This window comes from Natator depressus, chromosome 27, assembly GCF_965152275.1.
Source record: "Natator depressus isolate rNatDep1 chromosome 27, rNatDep2.hap1, whole genome shotgun sequence".
Lineage (NCBI taxonomy): Eukaryota > Metazoa > Chordata > Testudines > Cheloniidae > Natator > Natator depressus.
The window spans coordinates 2,194,870-2,212,975 of NC_134260.1; the positions used below are offsets into that span (position 1 = coordinate 2,194,870).

Consider the following 18,106-nt stretch of genomic DNA (forward strand, 5'->3'; position numbering starts at 1 on the left):
TATCCTTCGCTCCAAGCACCAGGCAGGGGCTAGGCTGGGAAGAAGCAAGCTCTGTTGGGTCTAGCCAGTAAGGCAGTCTCATGGCAGCTCCTCTCAATGGTTGGGCCTTCCAGCAGGAAGTCACTTCTCCAGCCCTTGACTTTCGCCACCCACGGGGTCCAGGACACAGATGGACGCCTAGCCTGCCGTATCACATTGTTAACGAATCTGGAGCTCAGGAAAATGAGGGGAGAACCCCGGAGACAGCCAGGCAACTCCTCCAACGAGCCTCAGTTCTGGGCCCTCCAGTCATCCCAGAGCAGCGCCCTCCACCCTGCCCCACTGTTCTTGGCCCAGTCTCTAGCGTGCATGCGCTGATCAGCAGTTTCCTCGGTGGTGATGAAGCCACCAAACTCATCCACGCTTGTGACCCATGACGGGATTTGAACCCAGACCTGCAGAGGCCAGGGCGGCAAGCAGCTGTCCCATTTTAGACCCAGCTTCTTGCTGAGAAAAGGCAACATGCAGAGCTGGGGAAGTGGTGATCTGGGTCAGTCTGCAAGAGGAAAGATATTTAAAATATATATAATATATACTTTTATTATTCACCCGTTAACTCCAGTATTTGCCAATCATGAGCTAGTTTGCAGCAGTTACATTCCCTTGATCACGTCTGTACGAGGATGCAATTAATTGAAACAAAGGAGACCGATGCCACTGCCCAGGGTGTGGCAGCTGGCATCCTGTGACACAATCATTAAAATCAGGTGATGGTTAAGTCCCCGCTCCTCTGCAGGAGGGTCTTGCTTCCACGGAAACCCCAACAGCCAGTGGCAACCTTCGCTTCCTGGCCCAACTTCTCAGAAACGTCGCCTCTCCTCTCGGGGATTGGTTACTGCAACACCAGTCCAACCTGAGAGAGCCAATGGGAAACAGGTTAGGAAGTGTTAATGTGACAGATCCTCTCTGTTTCAGTCCCCAACTCTGGACACCTGGCACATGTTCTCCAGCGCTCCCCATGGCTGCTGGAACTCAGCAGCAATCTGAGCCACACGGGGGAGTCCAGCCACGGCCTCCGTTAGACCAACAACGCATCACAGCCCCGAGGGAACCCGTGGCAAATGCCTGAAGAACAAGGTGTTGGAGAAAGAGCGCACCCTCCTCACAGCGGTGATCCCGTGGTAAGAGCATAGGGCTAGGAGTCAAGACCCATGGGGCCTAGCCACTCGTTCCTGCGTGACCCGAGGCAGGTACTTACCCTTGTGCTTTGGGAGACTCACCTGTAAGACGGGGGTGACACGGACTGCCCCACTGTGCACTGGAGAGGTCCCTGCCAGTGCAGGATTCTGGCATTTGGGGGTGATTTGTATTTATGTTCAGGTTTTTCCCTGGCTAAGTTAGTGCCTTTGAGTTCAGAAGCCAGTTTTCTGCACGGGGATCCCCTTTAGAAGGAGCCAGCCACTCTCGGGGGTTCCCTGGTGCCAGCTGTTGTGTGATGGGTCATTTCTGGTTTGTGAAGTGCTCAGATTCGCTGACGGGAGGTGCTGGGGAAGGGCCAGAGCTGCTCAGCTGCCAAGGGGAACAGCTGGGCTCAAGGCCTGTGGCGTTCGTACTCAGCGCCTTCCTGTGTACTCGCAGCAGCACAGCTCCCCCGGTGCCACCCGTTCCAAGCGATGCTGAGCAGAACGAGCCAGTTAGTGACCGACTGGCTGCTTCGTAAAGGCCAATTCTCAGGAAGCGAGAAAAGCCTGATATGGTTCTAACTGTTGCTGGGGCACTGCACCCACATAACTGCTGTGGAATTCATGACTGCAAGGGGCATCAAGCCGAATACCATGGCCGGATTAGGTTATAATCCCAACTGCCATAGGCATTTTCTCCCACTGTCACAAGCAGCAATGCAAACCTGGCCAGGTGCGTTCTGTGAACCTTCCTCTGAAGCAACAGAGACTGGCCACTGCCAAAGACTGCAGCAGACACACCAGTGCTTTGGACCAGCGTGGCAGGTCCTGTTACTCCAGCCAGCCTGGATACCGTATCTACTGCACAGCCCAGAAAACACATGCAGTGCTATATAACAGGAATATTTTATAATTTTAGTGCAACTTCCATCCCAAGGCAATTTTCAAGCTAGGTGCATGCACTGAAATGCTGTCACCTCTGGGGTGTGGAAATGGTGGACAAATGGGCAAGACAGCACGAAGGGAAGGGAAGCTGTGGTCAAGGCCTCCAGGACAAAACACCTCCTCGTACAGATGCAAAGATACCGGGGTCCCATTGCCCAAGCTGTAGGGGGCTCGAACACTCCTAGTTGGGAGAGGGGAAGCCCAGTGTGGGAAATGGAGAGGAGAGGAAAGTGATCAGGAACAGTCAGAGTGGATTCACCAAGGGCAAGTCATGCCTGACTAATCTAATTGCCTTCTATGACAAGATAAGTGGCTCTGTGGATGAGGGGAAAGCAGTGGACGTGTTATTCCTTGACTTTAGCAAAGCTTTTGATATGGTCTCCCACAGTATTCTTGCCAGCAAGTTAAAGAAGTATGGGTGGGATGAATGCACTATAAGGTGGACAGAAAGCTGGCTAGATCATCAGGCTCAACAGGTAGCGATCAATGGCTCCATGTCTAGTTGGCAGCCGGTATCAAGTGGAGTGCCCCAAAGGTCGGTCCTGGGGGCTGGTTTTGTTCAAGATCTTCCTAAATGATCTGGAGGATGGTGTGGATTGCACCCTCAGCAAGTTTGCAGATGACACTAAACTGGGAAGAGAGGTAGATACGCTGGAGGGCAGAGATAGGATACAGAGGGCCCTAGACAAATTAGAGGATTGGGCCAAAAGAAATCTGATGAGGTTCAACAAGGACAAGTGCAGAGTCCTGCACTTAGGACGGAAGAATCCCATGCACCGCTACAGACTAGGGACCAAATGGCTCGGCGACAGTTCTGCAGAAAAGGACCTAGGGGTTACAGTGGATGAGAAGCTGGATATGAGTCAACAGTGTGCCCTTGTTGCCAAGAAGGCCAATGGCATTTTGGGCTGTTTAAGTAGGGGCATTGCCAGCAGATTGAGAGACGTGATCGTTCCCCTCTATTTGACACTGGTGAGGCCTCATCTGGAGTACTGTGTCCAGTTTTTGGCCCCACACTACAAGAAGGACACTCTCCAATTTGTCCACATCCAACGGAGGGCAACAAAAATGATTAGGGGACTGGAACACATGACTTATGAGGAGAGGCTGAGGGAGCTGGGATTGTTTAGTCTGCAGAAGAGAAGAATGAGGGGGGATTTGATAGCTGCTTTCAACTACCTGAAAGGGGGTTCCAAAGAGGATGGCTCTAGACTGTTCTTAGTGGTAGCAGATGACAGAACGAGGAGTAATGGTCTCAAGTTGCAGTGGGGAAGGATTAGGTTGGATATTAGGAAAAACTTTTTCACTAGAAGGGTGGTGAAGCACTGGAATGGGTTACCTAGGGAGGTGGTGGAATCTCCTTCCTTGGAGGTTTTCAAGGTCAGGCTTGACAAAGCCCTGGCTGGGAGGATTTAGTTGGGGTGGATCCTGCTTTGAGCCAGGGGTGGGACTAGATGACCTCCTGAGGCCCCTGCCAGCCCCGACAGCCCAGGGTTCGGTGAATGGCAATTCCCAGTGGGCAGGCGTGAAGCCACCCATCAGGAGCTCAGAATCAGCTACCGAGGGCAGAGCCCGGTGACTCAGACCGGGCAGGACATGCACTGGACTCTCACAGGTGCGTGCTCCTTACACGGGCAGTGTCCAGCAGGCACCATGGGGTCAGTCATTCGGCATTTCGCCACCGGACTTGTTGTAAAGGCCCAAGAGAGGGCGGATGTGCGGCACTCACAGGAGCAGTGCTTGGTATCCTGCCCATTCCCGCACGCTGCCCTACACAGGACAAACCTTCTGCCAGATGCTGCCTCGTTCCCAAGGCACCCTCAAAGGGGCAGGGACTTAGCCCTCGCGCTCTTCACCTGCAAAGCACTTTTCATCACCAACTCTCCCCAGCCTTGTGTCCTAGCTCTATTTTACAGATGGGCAGGGCACAACTGCCCTGCCTCGGTTTCCCTGCAGTGACGGAGGAGTCAGTACCCAAACCATTAAGGCTCAGGGGCTCCTACCTCAGTCTGTGCTCCAAGGGGACAGAAAGGTGGCTTTGCTAAGACACAGGTGGTGTAGCCAGCTGACGCCAGGGCTCTGGTGGAGGCTGCCAGACAGATGGCTTTTAATGAGCCCTTGGGCTAGTGCTTCTAGTTGCCTGGCCCATGGTAGCAGGGCAGCGACTCAGCCCAAGGAAACCCTCCCCACACAGGCAAACAGCTTTGGAGGGCCCAGCAAAGCCTGTGGTATGTCCAGGCGCTAATTCCCAGGGGTACAAAGGCTGCTGCTCAGCCCAGCCCAGCCCAGCCAGGAGCTGACCGGGCTGGCTCAGCTGACCCCTGGCATTCCCCTTGACAAGTGCATTACAAGCGATTCTGCCTTCTGCTAAAGCATCGCACAGTGGCTGTTGCCGGGAGCTCAGTGGCTGGTGATCTGACTTGGTACCACACTGGCCGGTGTCCTGCGAGAGAGCCTGGCAGAAATCATTCCAGCGACCAAACCAGATAACCTACCCGCACAGCCCCCTGGCCAGCCCCCACCAGTGCGACCCCTGTGCTGAGCAAGGCGCTTACCTTCTCTGCCCCCATGCTGGGGCATTTCCAATTGTAGAGATAATACTGCAGATTCCCGTCCCCAATCCCAAACTTCAGCTTCTCCAGGAAGGTTTTGTTTTCCATGAGATCCAGTGCATTGAACACATCAAACCCCCTCTGCACGGGCGAAAGGGGAGCGAGGTCATCAGTAAGCCTTCCCCAGGGCCAGCCTCTGCAGTTGTGCTGTCCTCCTCGGCCTCCAGGCACTGCCCGTCCTGCAAGCCTCCCAACTGGCCATGTGGCCTTTAGCTGATCGCCCCAGGGGAGAGGCCCTGGATTGACTCCCCCTCTCTAGGGGATGGGGGCCATTGAGAGAAACCTGCTCAGCTGCTGCCCCTGCTTTTGGTGTCCTCTGGATAATACAGGGGGTCTGGCTTCGTGGCTGTCAGGCCAGTGTCGCTCTGGGAGACCAGGGTGGACAAAGCACACGCTCCTCACAGCCATAAAACAACAAGGTGTCATCATTCACGCTTTCTTTTAAAGGTGGGTGGGGCCCACGTCTGCGGCTCCCCCCAGATCTCAAGGGCCAACCTGCAGCATGCAGCTGGTGAGGAGGTGGCTACAGTCAGCCTCCTCAGGGGCTGGGGTTACAGGTCTCAAGCCTCCCCCCACCCTGGCAGCTCTCTGCCGAGCGCTGGTGCTCCCGGGGCGAAGGGGCTCCACGCCTGCTCACCGACTTTGCGAGGATGAGGGCGTCGCTCATGAGGTCGAGGAGGGGAGTCTTGGTGTGAACGTTGTAGAAGGAGTATGCGGCTTTCAGGCTCTTGTGAGTGGGGTGGTTCATGATGGTGGAGGGCAGAGTGTAGAAGCTCAGGAAGTCCGTCACCTCGCCGGTGGGGCTCTGAAAGCAGACGGCAGCAGCATAGGTACGGCCTGAGCCAGGCCGAGACAGGACAGAGCAACAAGCAAGAGCCATCTGAGGCCGTTCGGGAGCTAACAGGGGCCACGCCACAAGCTGGCTGCCTTGCCCGCAGGCTCGGCACAGGGCAAGGCCAGTGCCTCAGGGCTGCACTGAGGCTGGTGCCAAGGCAGCACAGCGACAATTGCAATAACCCAGCCTCTTCTGCACCGCGAGGCCCGTCCCGTGGAGCCCAACGCTGGCACTGCCCCCTCAACCCTTCTGGAAGCAGGCGGGAGCCATCCCCTCCCACGCTCCCGGGTCAGTGACCCCCATCCGAGCCAGGGGAGAAAGCTACAGACGCTCAGCAGGCAGAGGACAAGCTGAGCCTTCCAAAGTGACTGGGGCCCGGGTGACAGTCTCCAGCCCTGCTGGCTCACCTCCACCACGAAGGTGTCAATGATATTCTCCTGCGGGAAGAACCAGTGCTCCACCTCCTCACGACTCATGACTGGGGTCAGGTGGAACTGCTTCAGGTACTCGGTCAGAAGCTTGTGCACAGCAGCGATGTCTTTGTGCTCCATTGCCCGCAGGCTGGATGTCTTCGGAGTCTGGAGAGAGGGGAGAAACTCTCCGTGCCAGCTCTAGAGCATCTGGACTTGAGCAGATTTTTTCAGTACCCAAAGGGCCAGGATTGCTAATGATTATTAACAAAGAGGGACCCTCCCACAAGCAGCTGCCTACAGGGCACCCCCACACTGCTCTTTTCTGCTCAGGACCCCCACATCTTGGCCCATCCTCAGATCCCTGCCCACCTGGCTCCCTTTAACTGACACCCTGCAGAAAGCTACGAAGACCACCTGCACAGGGGTCCCAGAATCCTATGCTTTGGGGTCTGTCACACGCAAAGAGGCTTCCAGCAACCCATGACCTACAATAACGCGTGGTGTTGTCGGAGCTCCAGATTCATGCCAGGCTTGCAGCCATGGTGCCCCCTGCTCTGGTCCCATTCTGGCACACATGCTAAGTGGACCAGGCTGGGCAGGAGACCGTTAAGGAATACGTAGGTGCTGCAGGAAATGGGCTGATGATCCAGTAGGTGGCAGCTTCCCTGGCTTGGCACTGAGCCCACACCCTGTCATGGTGCCAAAGTGAACTGGAAGTGCCAGCTTCTGCATAAGAGGCAAAATCAGGGCCCTGCCCCCGGTGGTCACAGTGGGACAACTGAGCCCAGGGTTCAAGGGGGGAGATGTATAGCTCATTTATGAGTTCACCAAGTGCTCTGGGATCTGCCCAGATGGGAGGTGCTACAAGGAAGCAGCAGCTCCTTACGATGGTCTAAGTGACTTCCAGAGCAACGTGCTCCATTTATACGTCCAAAAGGTGGGTTCTCTGAACTGTGGGGGCCACACGCTCAGCCTGCATCCCTTGGGCCTCCCGCCCCTCCACTGCACAATGGAATTCGCTGCTCCTGGTCTGGCGAGACCAGAGCAGGAGGCTGGGGTGTTTTGGTGTTTGTTTCTAGTCTGAGCTGATTCCTGCCCCATGGAGCAGCAGTGCCTAGCCAGACCCAGGGCTATGGTTGCTATGGCAACAGGCATCCTAAATACTCTTTAAAGAAGGATGAGAATTCTTTAGTCAGCAGCTGCTTAGGAGCGAGGCCAGCCGGCTGCGAGCTCCCCGGGAACTGTGGGGGCTCTGGACCAGAAAACAGCGACTCAGACTCCCTGGAGGGAGCAGCAAAGCCAAGCAGGCACTGCCATTTTCCTGACTGTAACTGCACTCGGGCAGCGGCCACCCCAGCACACTGCTGGGGATTACAGCACAGATTGGCTCGGCCTCTTATTGTTAAAGCAAACCCCTCCGAAATCGCTGCCAAGCCCGTGCACCTGGCTTCCCCGAAGGGCAGGGGTCTGGCGCCCCAGGCCGCAAGAACTCATGGCCCACAGCTGCACACGCTCGAAGACAAGTGCAGGGGCTCAGGCAGCATGAGCTACGTGCTAGGCAGCTAGTGGTGGCTGTCTGGGACCTGTCTGCCACACCGACCACAACAGGGAGGAACTCAGAACCAGCTTGGATGTCTGAACCTCAGCAGTTCACCTCCCTTCACAGCCAGCTCAGGAGCGAGCGGTTTGCACCCTTCAGGTAACCTAGAGAGGCAGCATCCACTCCACTCCCAAGCACATACCTCTGGCAGGCGGTAGAGCTTCATGGTGCGTTGCATAGTCATGTTCCTGCTCAGGTGGGAAAACTTGACTTCAATCAGTTTCCGAGGATTCAGGGACCGATGCCAGTATCTGCAGAAACACAAATCTCGGTCACACGTGCAGGACGCTCGCGATGGAGAAGGCTGGAAAGACCATGCAAGTCTTTTAAGTGCCAGAAGGTGGCAAGCAAGAGCACAAGACATCAGGCTAATTAGCAAGGCAGAAACCTCTCCATCACATCAATGTAATCAATCTGTCATCACTTTCAAACCCTCCAAGGCCTGTCCCCACCCCACCTATTCACTATTGTCAACACCTGCCTCTGATTAGCCCAACATGCCAGCCTCCATTGCCCACTTGCTAAATTTTCAAACAAGTCCCTTTGCAATCTTTCCCATGCTGCCCCTCATGCTTGGGACGAGCTCCCTGTAAACATCCCCAAATTATCTCATCACCCACCTTCAAATCCCTCGTTTCTGTGGGCATCACAGCAAAACTGAGGACAGCTAGGTCGCTGGTGTACTGAGACCACTGCCCATCATGTGGACCAATCCTGTTGCATTGTTTTCTTGGGCTCCCATCTGTCTCTACCTGCCTTCCCCTGTTTTAAACTTGGATTATAAAGTCTTTGGGGCAGGGAATGTCTGTTGTTCTGCGTCTGTGCAGCGTCTAGACCCTGGAGCCGTGGTCCATGCCTGGAGCCTCTAGGGGCTATGGTAATTCACACCCAACGGCTCCCAGAGAGAAAAGCTAGGGCAACTTGGGGTGCATGTGCGGGAGGAGTCCTCGACACGGTATTGCTTCATGGCCTTCAAAGAGCCAGTAGCTTACCCTGAGGACACACAGAGCTGTCCAGCCAACTCCCTGAAGGACACTGCTAGCAGGAGGAACCCCAGGATGTACCTGGTCCACTCAGCCCAGTGGGATCGTGGGTAAATCAGAGTGCGCTGCTAACAAGCCATGGGAAGAGAGGTCTGTTAAGGGCCAAGTCTGCACTGCTTGTTGGAGCGTCACTTACCTACAAGTTCCGACGGGTTTTGGCAACACTACCCCTGCAGTGTAAACAGCCTGGAAAATCCCCTCCAGGTGAACCCGCCGGGTGATCTCCCGGATCAGAACCGGGGCCACCCGTTTAGACCGCAGCTTCTTGTGGACGCAAAGGAAGTTTATCTCCACCATCTTCTTCTCTCTTGAGAGGACAGAGAACAAACCCGGGAAGAGTCATACAGAGTTGTCTTGGCAGGGTTACTCCAATTCCCCAGGCTCAGAGCACGGCCTCACCTGGGGAGGGAGGGGGCAGATGGGAGTCACCCCTCCCTGCTCTGCAGAAGGGACATGGGACATCCCTAGTATAAGAAACCAGGCCAGGGGAGTGGGAGGTTTCCCCATTTGCCCATTCCGGGCCATCACCTGTCACCAGTTCCGTGCCCCACTCCTGGGCTGCATTCATAGAATCATAGAATATCAGGGTTGGAAGGGACCTCAGGAGGTCATCTAGTCCAACCCCCTGCTCAAAGCAGGACCAATCCCCCAATTAATTCATCTAGCTACGCAGCGAAGCAATTCAACAGCAGAGCTGCCTGGCCTCTCGAACAGGAGCCCTCCGCTACCAGAGTTCGGTAAGTCACACAGTTTGGGTTTCTGCTTCTCATGCACTAAGAATCATGGCTGGCCCATCCTCGATGCTGCGTAAATAGCATCACACTGGCGTAGGGAAGCCAGAGGGTCTCATTGTCCATGGCGCGTGGGGAGCCCAAGTTGCTTAGGCGCTTTTGAGAACTTTACTCTGAGCACAACAGTTGTCCAAGGAACAACGTGCTCTGGAGAATTTCCATACAAAGTCCCTTTCCTACAGACAGAGCTGCATGCTGGCCTCGTTAGGAAGCACTAACAAAGCTAGTGTTGGAGATTCTTGTATGTGAGACTTCCTCTGACAAGAGCTGCCCACCTTAACTAAACCCCCTTTCCCTGCGAATCATGGGACACTCCTAGAGCCCCCGCGGCGCACACCCGGCCCGACCCCGCAAGGACCTCTCGGACCCAGCCCAGGAGCATCCGACCCCACAGTGGGGAAGAACTGAGACTGAGCCGAACAGAAAGGCACTTACGAATCGTAGATGTGGATCGTGGCTGGAATAGCACTGATGAATCCCACCAGCTTCTTGCTAGAGATGACTCGGACCCCACAGTGCCACTGGGGCAACCAGCCGGGGGGACGCAAAGCCCTGGAGAATGGACAAGCCTTTGTTGGTCCTTGCATGTTCCTGCACCAGAGGCCCCAAGGCACCCATTTTTCTCTCCAACAGGCCCTGCCTCCCCCCAACATCCTGGCCGACTCTAGTGCGGGCAACAGGTACCAGTGCAGCCCTGTCCTTGGACAGCATGGGCCCAAGGGCTGTGCTTCAGCCTTGGCCCGGAGGAATCCCGGCTAGATGAGGACAGAACGTTCAGCCTCCATGGGCCAGGCAATCCTGGGACTTCCCACAGAACCTTCCAGCCCAGGGACCTCAGTGGGATGTAGGTTTGCTTCACATGGGCCACCAAAGAGAAGTCTGATAGGTGGAGAGCACACAGCACGACTAGCTGGGCACCACTTGAACCAGAGATTCCCTCCGTGCCATGGGCAACCCGCGCTCACCCTAGGAGAGCTACGAGTGCGAGTCTCGCCAGTGCTCAGTGCTGGCCTCGCACCGCGTTCACGGAGGGCCAGCGCTCAAAGCCCCACTGTTCTCAAGGAGAGCAGCGAGGCTGACCAGAGCCCAGGGGAGACCCAAGCCCAGAGTTCTCGGCCTGACTCACTTGTGAAGAGAATTAATATTTTATGGCTGTTTGTGTGAAGGGCGAGCCCCCACCCTGAGCACAGCGACAGCGCCCCCGACACCCTCACCACAGCACTGAGCAGCACATCAGAGCCCCTGCCATGGCACTGAGCCCTCATCGGGCTGGGAGAGACAGACATCCTGGGAGGGACCCAACTGCTGTCTTGCGGCTGACTAGAAGCGAACTCAAGGAGAGCAGTGTCCCGACCCAGGGCAGGGAGACGACACAGGCCTAGCGGCCAGGAGGCAGAGCTATCACTGTGCACAGCTGCAGGGTTATCACGCTATACTGTACACAGCTGTGTGGGTTATCGCTGTGCACAGCTACCGTGATACACTTCTTGTAAAACACTAGGGGTTCTTCACAACCTTGGGAATGGTATACAGGTTAATTAGCAATAATTAATCAATAGCACATACAGAGCACCTTTTACCCCAGGATTTCCAACTACTTCACAACCTGGCAGCCCTCCGATGTGGAGGTCATTAGTGTTATTGCTGTTTTATGGAGTGGAACAAGAGTTTAGCACAAAGACTCAGGTTTAAAGCTGTACTAGCTATGGCCCAAGAGACCCCACTGTGCTGCCAGCCTACAGTAACAAGCAGACTATGGGCTGGCTGCAGGAATCCCCGGGTGAGGTTCTCTGGCCTGTGTTACGCAGGGGGTCGGACTGAAGGATCATGATTGTCCCTTATGGCCTTGAAATCTAAGAATCGCTAAACGAGCAGCTTCCTCCCAGGGCCATGCAGTGAGCAAGAACTTTGAATGCTGGGAGCTGCCATGGGTTATTTATATCACACTGGCACAGTCCCCGTGCTTTGACTGCTTCTTAGCAAGAGCTGGTCCCTGGCCTGAGGAGCACAGACACCAGGCAATGGTTCAGGTGAAGGAGGTGTGCAGCCTACAAGGAGCAGGAGGCCAAGGCAGGTACATCTGTGGGAGGAGGGAGTTTGGAGGGGGAATGCTTGGAATGGTCCCCATGCAGCATGAAAGAGGATCCAGACTCTAGAAAGAGTAGCAGAGATATAGGGCTGTGTGCAAGAGGTCTGCAGGACCGGCAAGGGGACAGCAACAGTCTGAAGTAGATGCAATAAGTGAGTGGAAGAGGGTGAAGGAATTGGGGTCCTGGAGGAGATGGGTAAGGAGATAATCACATGGCAAACACAACCACAGCAAGCGAGGACAGAGATGGCCAGCCCCAGCCCAGCAGGAAGGGCCCGTGATTTCAGCTGCTGTGGGCGGGGCGGACAATATAGTTCTGTCTAATCACCCTTCACAGCAAGGCCATTAATTCACAGCAAGGCCTTTCCTTTGCCTGGCTGTGCCACACAGCATGCAACCGTATTGGGTAGGGAATGGATTAGAGTGACCATCATTCACAGGTGACCAAGACATACAATGCTGAAGGCACCGCTGGTATCTTGCCAGGCCAGAATGTGACCATGTATACCAGTCCCTATCAGAAGGGAATGCACAGAGCCTGGGGATTAGTTGGAACTTCTGAGAAGAGGAACCTGGCGTGGCATGATACTCCATATTCTTCATAGAAATATTGTTATGATATGAATATGGCCTAAGATATATTTTATGCAGGATGGGTCTTGTAAGATATCATTGGGAAGGTTATAATTTACTGAATGTGATCCTCCAATTTGTATCATTTCTGTATCTGAAGTTAGGAATATTGACTATGTAACAATTACAACTGTGTGTGTACTTGGGGAACGCCGGCTGGACAGTAAGCAACCATCCTGGATAAGCCATTAAGGAGAACAACAGAACTTTGAAAATGCTAATCTCACTCCTTCCTGAGACGTTTACTGGAATGCTGCATTGACACTACAAGGTCAGGTAATAAGATCACGTGATGCAAGATACTACCTTGGACATTTCTGGTACTTTCCCACTGGAAACAAAGGCTTCCCGCCTTATGTAAATTCTATTTATGGCTGGGAGGCAAGGCCATCAGCACTCTCCCTTCGCTGCCTTCCCACCCAAGAAGTAAGACTGCTAAAAGTACCTGAAGAGACAAAGGAACTAAGCTGAGGGAAAGGCAAGGGCTGAGTCAACACTGAGGCCCTGGCTACATTTACAGATGTACAGCGCTGTGAGTTAAACCCGCCTTCGGAGAGCTGAGTAGGGAAAGCGCTGTAGTCTGTCCACACTGACAGCTGCCAGCGCACTGTCGTGGCCACACTTGCAGCTGCATTGGGAGCAGTGCATCATAGGCAGCTATTCCAGCATTCACATGGCTGCAACGTGCTTTTCGAATGGGGCGGTGGGGTGGAGTGTGACAGGGAGCGTGAGGGGAGAAAGAGTGGGTTTTTGGGGTGCTGAGAGTGTGTCAGCACGCTGTCTTGTAAGTACAGGACCCCCACCCCCCCGCCTCTCTCTCACTCACTGAAAGCAAAGGGCAGCTGTTTCTTTTTTCCTCATAGAGGAGATAAGCAGCCGCTCCCGGAAAGGGACCCCAACCGCCTCCCACCGCCTCTCTCTTCAAGCAAACATTAGCTGTCGGCACTCCAAACGGAGCCCCTCTGCCTGGCTCTCACTCATTCAAAGCAAACAGTAGCTGTTTATTTTTTTGATAAGCCGCCCCCCAACGCCATGTCCATGTCCAGAGCTCACAACCAAACAAGAGAGGACGCTTCAGTTAAAAGGATTATGGGGAGTTTCTGGAGGTCAATCAGTGCGTAATAACGTTACTCCCCGTTTACACTGGCGTGTCTCTGGCGATGCGCAACAGCTGTTAATCCTCTCGGGGAGGTGGAGTACCAGGAGCGCTCCAGCCAGGGAGTCAGAGCACTCTACATGCCTTGTCAGTGTGGACGGGGAGTAAGGTAGAGCGCTCTGGGAGGCTTTACGGCGGTATAACGTGCAAGTGTAGCCAAGCCCTGAGACAGAGGAGTCTAGTCTGTAAAGAGAAATAACTGGAAATCTAAGCTACAGAAACTCTGCATCCTGCCCAAGTCAACATTTAGGGTGAGGAATTACATTTAGCGAATCAAACTTAGTTGGCGTGTTTTGTTTTATTTGCTTAGTATCTGCTTGCTTTGTTTCCTATCTCTTATAATCACTTCAACTTTACCTTTTATAGTTAAACAAGAAAAAAGTTTATTATAACATAACCCAGTTTGTGCAATTTATAACTGGGGGGGGGGGGTAAGAAGTTGTGCATATCTCTCTTCACATTGAGGGAGAGAGTGAATTTTTGTGAGCTTGCACTGTGCAGATCTTTCTATACAGTGCAAGACAATATTATCTTGGGTGTACTTTCCAGAGGGAAGCTGCACTTGAGTGCCGGGCAATTTCCGTGCTGAACCTTCCCATAGAGGGCTGTTTGCAGCCTCTGTGTGATTCTACAGCTGGTGCGCCCTACCTGTGGGGGTGCTGCCAGAGAGCCTGACTCAGCAAAACAGGGACTGGGAGCCCAGGCTAGTGGAGCAGGCAGGCTCAGTGAAATCCCAATACATCAGGTGGCATCCCAGAATGCGGGTCCAACCCGGTACGGCAGGGGACCAGGCAGATCTAGGATCAGTCCCCAGCATTGACACTGACTTCCTGAGTGAGCTTTGGCATGGGACAACCTGCCCTCCTCTGTAACCACAGCTAACATTTACCCATGGCACGGGGATGAGGAAGGAGGCTCTACAGAAATGCCACCTTGGCCTTATCAGCCAATTAACAGCAAGTTTATATTGTTGGCACAATCTGGTCATCAGAGTCTTCATGCTGCAGCTCCAGGGCAGCAGGGCACAGGTCGAGTCAGGAAGCGACTGAGCTAACGGTGCTCAAGCCCCCTTCCAAGGGAACAGCACAGTCAGGGTCAGGGACAAGCTCAGAGCTGGGATGCTCTGCCCTCCCAAGGCTCAGAGGAGTTCAGAGCAGGAAGAGCCACATGTGTCCAAATCCTCCTGCAGGATACCTGGGGTTGCATGCCAGAGACACCGACCTTTCCACACCACTGTGCATGTGGCGGGATGGGGACGGCAGTGGATGAAGGGAGATTTGGTGGGGAAGAAGGCAAGAGAATCGATAGACAGCTGCAGCACCAGCCCAGGGGAGCCAGGTTTGCTGGGCCCCCATCCCCATGCGCTCTGGCCCCTGCTCACGAGGTTGGGAAGAGCCTGCTACTCACCACAGCAGGAACTCAGGTGAGTAATCAAACCGGAACATGTTGTCATCATCTTCCACGTAGTTCTCGTTCAGGAGCGTGTACAGCTCTTTTAGCTAAGAGAGAGATCAGTCGGCTGAGGAGGCAAAGCCGGCTAGTCAGTAACAGCCCCCCTCAGCTGGGCCCCCTGACTGGACAGCAGCAGCGACAAGGGGAAATCCCATTTGCTGTGGGGAAAGAACACCTTAAAAAGGCCAAGCTAATGCTGGTGCTCCGCTGAAGGTGGCCTCCTATGTCAAGAGACCAGCTGCTGCCTGAGTACCATGGAGCATGTCCCTCAAACTCCCCCTTTCCTCTGCCTAAGCACCCATTACCACGGATGCGCCAAGAGCAGAAGTTCATAACCTGCCCGCGGAGCCAGGTTAGGACAGAGTGGGGCACAGTGGGCTGCTGGGGGTCACAGACTGGGGCGCGGACTCAGGAGCTAGTAGGGTGACAGCATCATGCCTGGGGTTGGGGGCTACAGGGACACATGGAGATGAGGGAAGAGGTTGCAGAGACCCATGGGGATGAGGATGCAGGGACAGGGGCAGATGTGCCTGACTGAATGGGAGAGGCTTGGGGCCAGCCAGGGTCTGCATGGCGGAAGCTCCCCAACTCCCTAACAACCCCCCCCGCCCCCACACAAAAACACCCTGTTCTATACTTCTCCCACCCAAGCCCAACAACCCTCCAGGTTCACTCTAGGCTTTTTCCCTCTCCGTCAGCTCCTCCATTATCCCTGACTCCCCCAAGCCTTTGCACTGCTTCTGACAGGTGCAGGAAATACAGTTCTGTATTGTAATTTAAATGAATTACTCAAAGTTCTGTATTAAAATGCCTAGTAAGAAATCTATTTATTAAAAAAAATTACGGGCATCTTTTTTTGGTCTGTATTATCACAGACATACTTGCCGACAGCTATTTTGAAATAAATTACCAAAATAACTGAAACTGGCCTAATTTTATATTGTGTTATTTTGACAAATAAAATATGCAGAATTTTTTAAAATATTGTGTGCAGAATTTTTAATTTTTTTGGTGCAAATTTTGTTATTTTTTGGTGCCGAATTCCCCCGGGAGTAACCCAGTGCAACAGTAACTGGGCCAGTCATTGCTGCTGCAGGAGCAGTCCTTGGCCAGCTCTGGCCATTGCTGCCACGTGCCCTCTTCTCGATATGGGAGAAACCTTTTAGCTCCCAACTCATCTGTGGGTGCAACCTTGGCCCTGGAGTTGAGGTGGGGGGGGACAGACACTCCTGCTACATTCCTCTTTGTCAGGCTCACTTCATCTCCAGCAGGCAGGTTTAGATTCCTAGGGAGGCACCTGCTGGGTCGCCCAACCCCGAGCTCCAGAGACAGGTGGGAATTTCCATCTCCCGCCGGGAGGGTTGGTCTGGTAGGGGCACTGACGACACTAAACCTAAAAAAGCGCAGAGGCCCCTCTTGCCTCAAGGAGAGAGCAGCCCAATTGCTAGCCTGAGCCGGGGAAGTGGGACAGAGGATGAATTCTACGGCTCCAAAAACAACTCCAGCAGCTCAGTACTCGGGGCCCACAGCAGGGGCTCTACATTAGAGACCCCTCCCAACCGGCTTGTCCTGCCTTGGCCCTTCTTACCACGCCTCGGTCCCCCAGGTCCAGGGCATCCCAGGTGAAGCCTGGGGGCAAGGTGTAGGGCTCCTGACGGATATTGTCTTTGTCTGGTTCCACCGGCCCATGAGTGTTCACCACTTCTCCTGGGAAAGAGACAGGAACAATGAAACGGTCCCTCGGCCTCTGGGAGCCACCTGCGTTTTAATAACATGCTCTGATGTTTTGAGAGCACCTTTCACCCCAAAGGGTCCCAACAAATTTCACAGCTGTACATACAGGGATCATTCCCCCATTATTGAAAAGCAGCCAGCTCTCAGGTGGAGCAGAACAGCTGTTTATCAGTACACAGCAACACTACGCCATGGAGCTGAGGAACTGAATAGCTCATTCCATTAAACGGCAGGGCAGGTTTAGGGGAGCAGAGCTGGACTCTGACTGGGCCCAGGGCTAAGAAGTGGACAGGCACTGGCTTTATGCCTCACTTGGAAGGCGATGCTTCCACACCAGCCGCCTGCTGCTCGCTGGTACTGGTTTATTTCTTACTCTGAGGGAAGGGTGCCTCTATGGAATCATTAACTGCTCCCTGCAGATGCTGGTTTTTCCTCAGTTTCCCACTCCATTACTGACCAAACCCAACCCCCTCAGCGGGTCAGATCTCAAAGTTACAGCCTGAGATGGTATTAGCTGGAGGCCACAAACAGCAGATCTTTCTCTTTGTGAATTTGCACCATCATAGTCCTTAGCCTACCAGCCAGCCCTTTCCTGAAACTCCCCCGTAGTCCGCAATACCCTCCTGGAAGCTTCCAAAGGAGCGTTTCTCCCTGCCAGCTCCAGCTTTTGCCATTTGGCAAACGCCAGGATTTCCCACCCTCTGTGCTTTAAATGAGTTGAAATTAACAAGGCTACTTTTGTTTAACTACTGTGACTCCTAAAGTACTTTATCAAGCCAAGAGATCTCGATTTGGGCACCAGCCATCCTGGGAGGTTAGCACAGCCCAGGAAGTGGTGGTGCTAATTAAGTGCCACTGAAAAGAAAGTACAACACATTGTCTTCATGCCTCCCGTTTAAAAAAAAAAAAGGATTAAAAAAAAAAAATTCTAGGCAACGGAGAGGTGAATTTAAGATCCAAACAAGAACCCAGAGAATTAATTACCCCAGAACCTCAGGGCCAGAGTGCTCACCTGGAGCAGCTCCCATCACTCTCAATGGATGCGGAGCGCTAGAAAATCCGACCCCTCAAATCCAGACTACTTATGTTCACCAGATTCTAAGGAGCATCGCACAGGTCATGCTGCGTGCTTGATACTGTCCTTTAACCAAACACCAGGGGAGACGGCATGGTGTAGTATTGAGAGCTGGGGGTGGGGGGTGTTTCAGTCAGTCCTGAGCTCTGGTACCAACACTACCACTGATGTGACCTCTGGACAAGGCCCCTGATCATTCTGTGCCTCGTTTCCCATCTGTGAAATGGAGAAAACACCTTCTGCTTTACAGAGGTTTGTGATGCTTAACTGATGTTTACAAAGCCCTTTGGGATCCTCACACGCTCGAGGATCGGATTCCCATCCCCTATGACACCTACAGCACACTGGTGTATTACAGTAACCATCCAGACAACAGAACAAGGACTGAGGTCTGCGTGCCAGACTACCTGAGCTCATTCCCTTCCACAGAACAGCCCTTCCAGAAAGCCAGATAAAGAATCAGATACACTGGTAAGGTGCCAGTGTTGACAAATGGATACAGAGCTAGCCAGACGTGACATGGGCAGCAAGGGGGATCAGACAGAGGCTTCTTCAAAGGAGTTGCTGA

The 18,106-nt window shown here is 53.8% G+C and overlaps 1 protein-coding gene across 2 annotated transcripts in view; it reads right to left on the minus strand.

Moving 5' to 3' along the window:
• Positions 1 to 564: 564 nt before the first annotated feature.
• NMT1 (N-myristoyltransferase 1) overlaps positions 565 to 18,106 on the minus strand; it is a 35,381-nt gene continuing 17,839 nt past the window's right edge. Inside the window, exons 4-12 of one of the 2 annotated variants that reach the window (XM_074940820.1) lie at positions 16,318 to 16,487; positions 14,685 to 14,776; positions 9,835 to 9,951; positions 8,745 to 8,915; positions 7,708 to 7,816; positions 5,960 to 6,130; positions 5,355 to 5,522; positions 4,661 to 4,798; positions 565 to 892 (exon numbers count right to left, since the gene is read on the minus strand). In XM_074940820.1, the coding sequence (XP_074796921.1) occupies positions 872 to 892; positions 4,661 to 4,798; positions 5,355 to 5,522; positions 5,960 to 6,130; positions 7,708 to 7,816; positions 8,745 to 8,915; positions 9,835 to 9,951; positions 14,685 to 14,776; positions 16,318 to 16,487 (1,157 nt within the window). In that variant the 3' untranslated portion in view covers positions 565 to 871. The remainder of the gene's footprint in view (positions 893 to 4,660; positions 4,799 to 5,354; positions 5,523 to 5,959; positions 6,131 to 7,707; positions 7,817 to 8,744; positions 8,916 to 9,834; positions 9,952 to 14,684; positions 14,777 to 16,317; positions 16,488 to 18,106) is intronic. The other variant, XM_074940821.1, reaches the window with a different exon arrangement.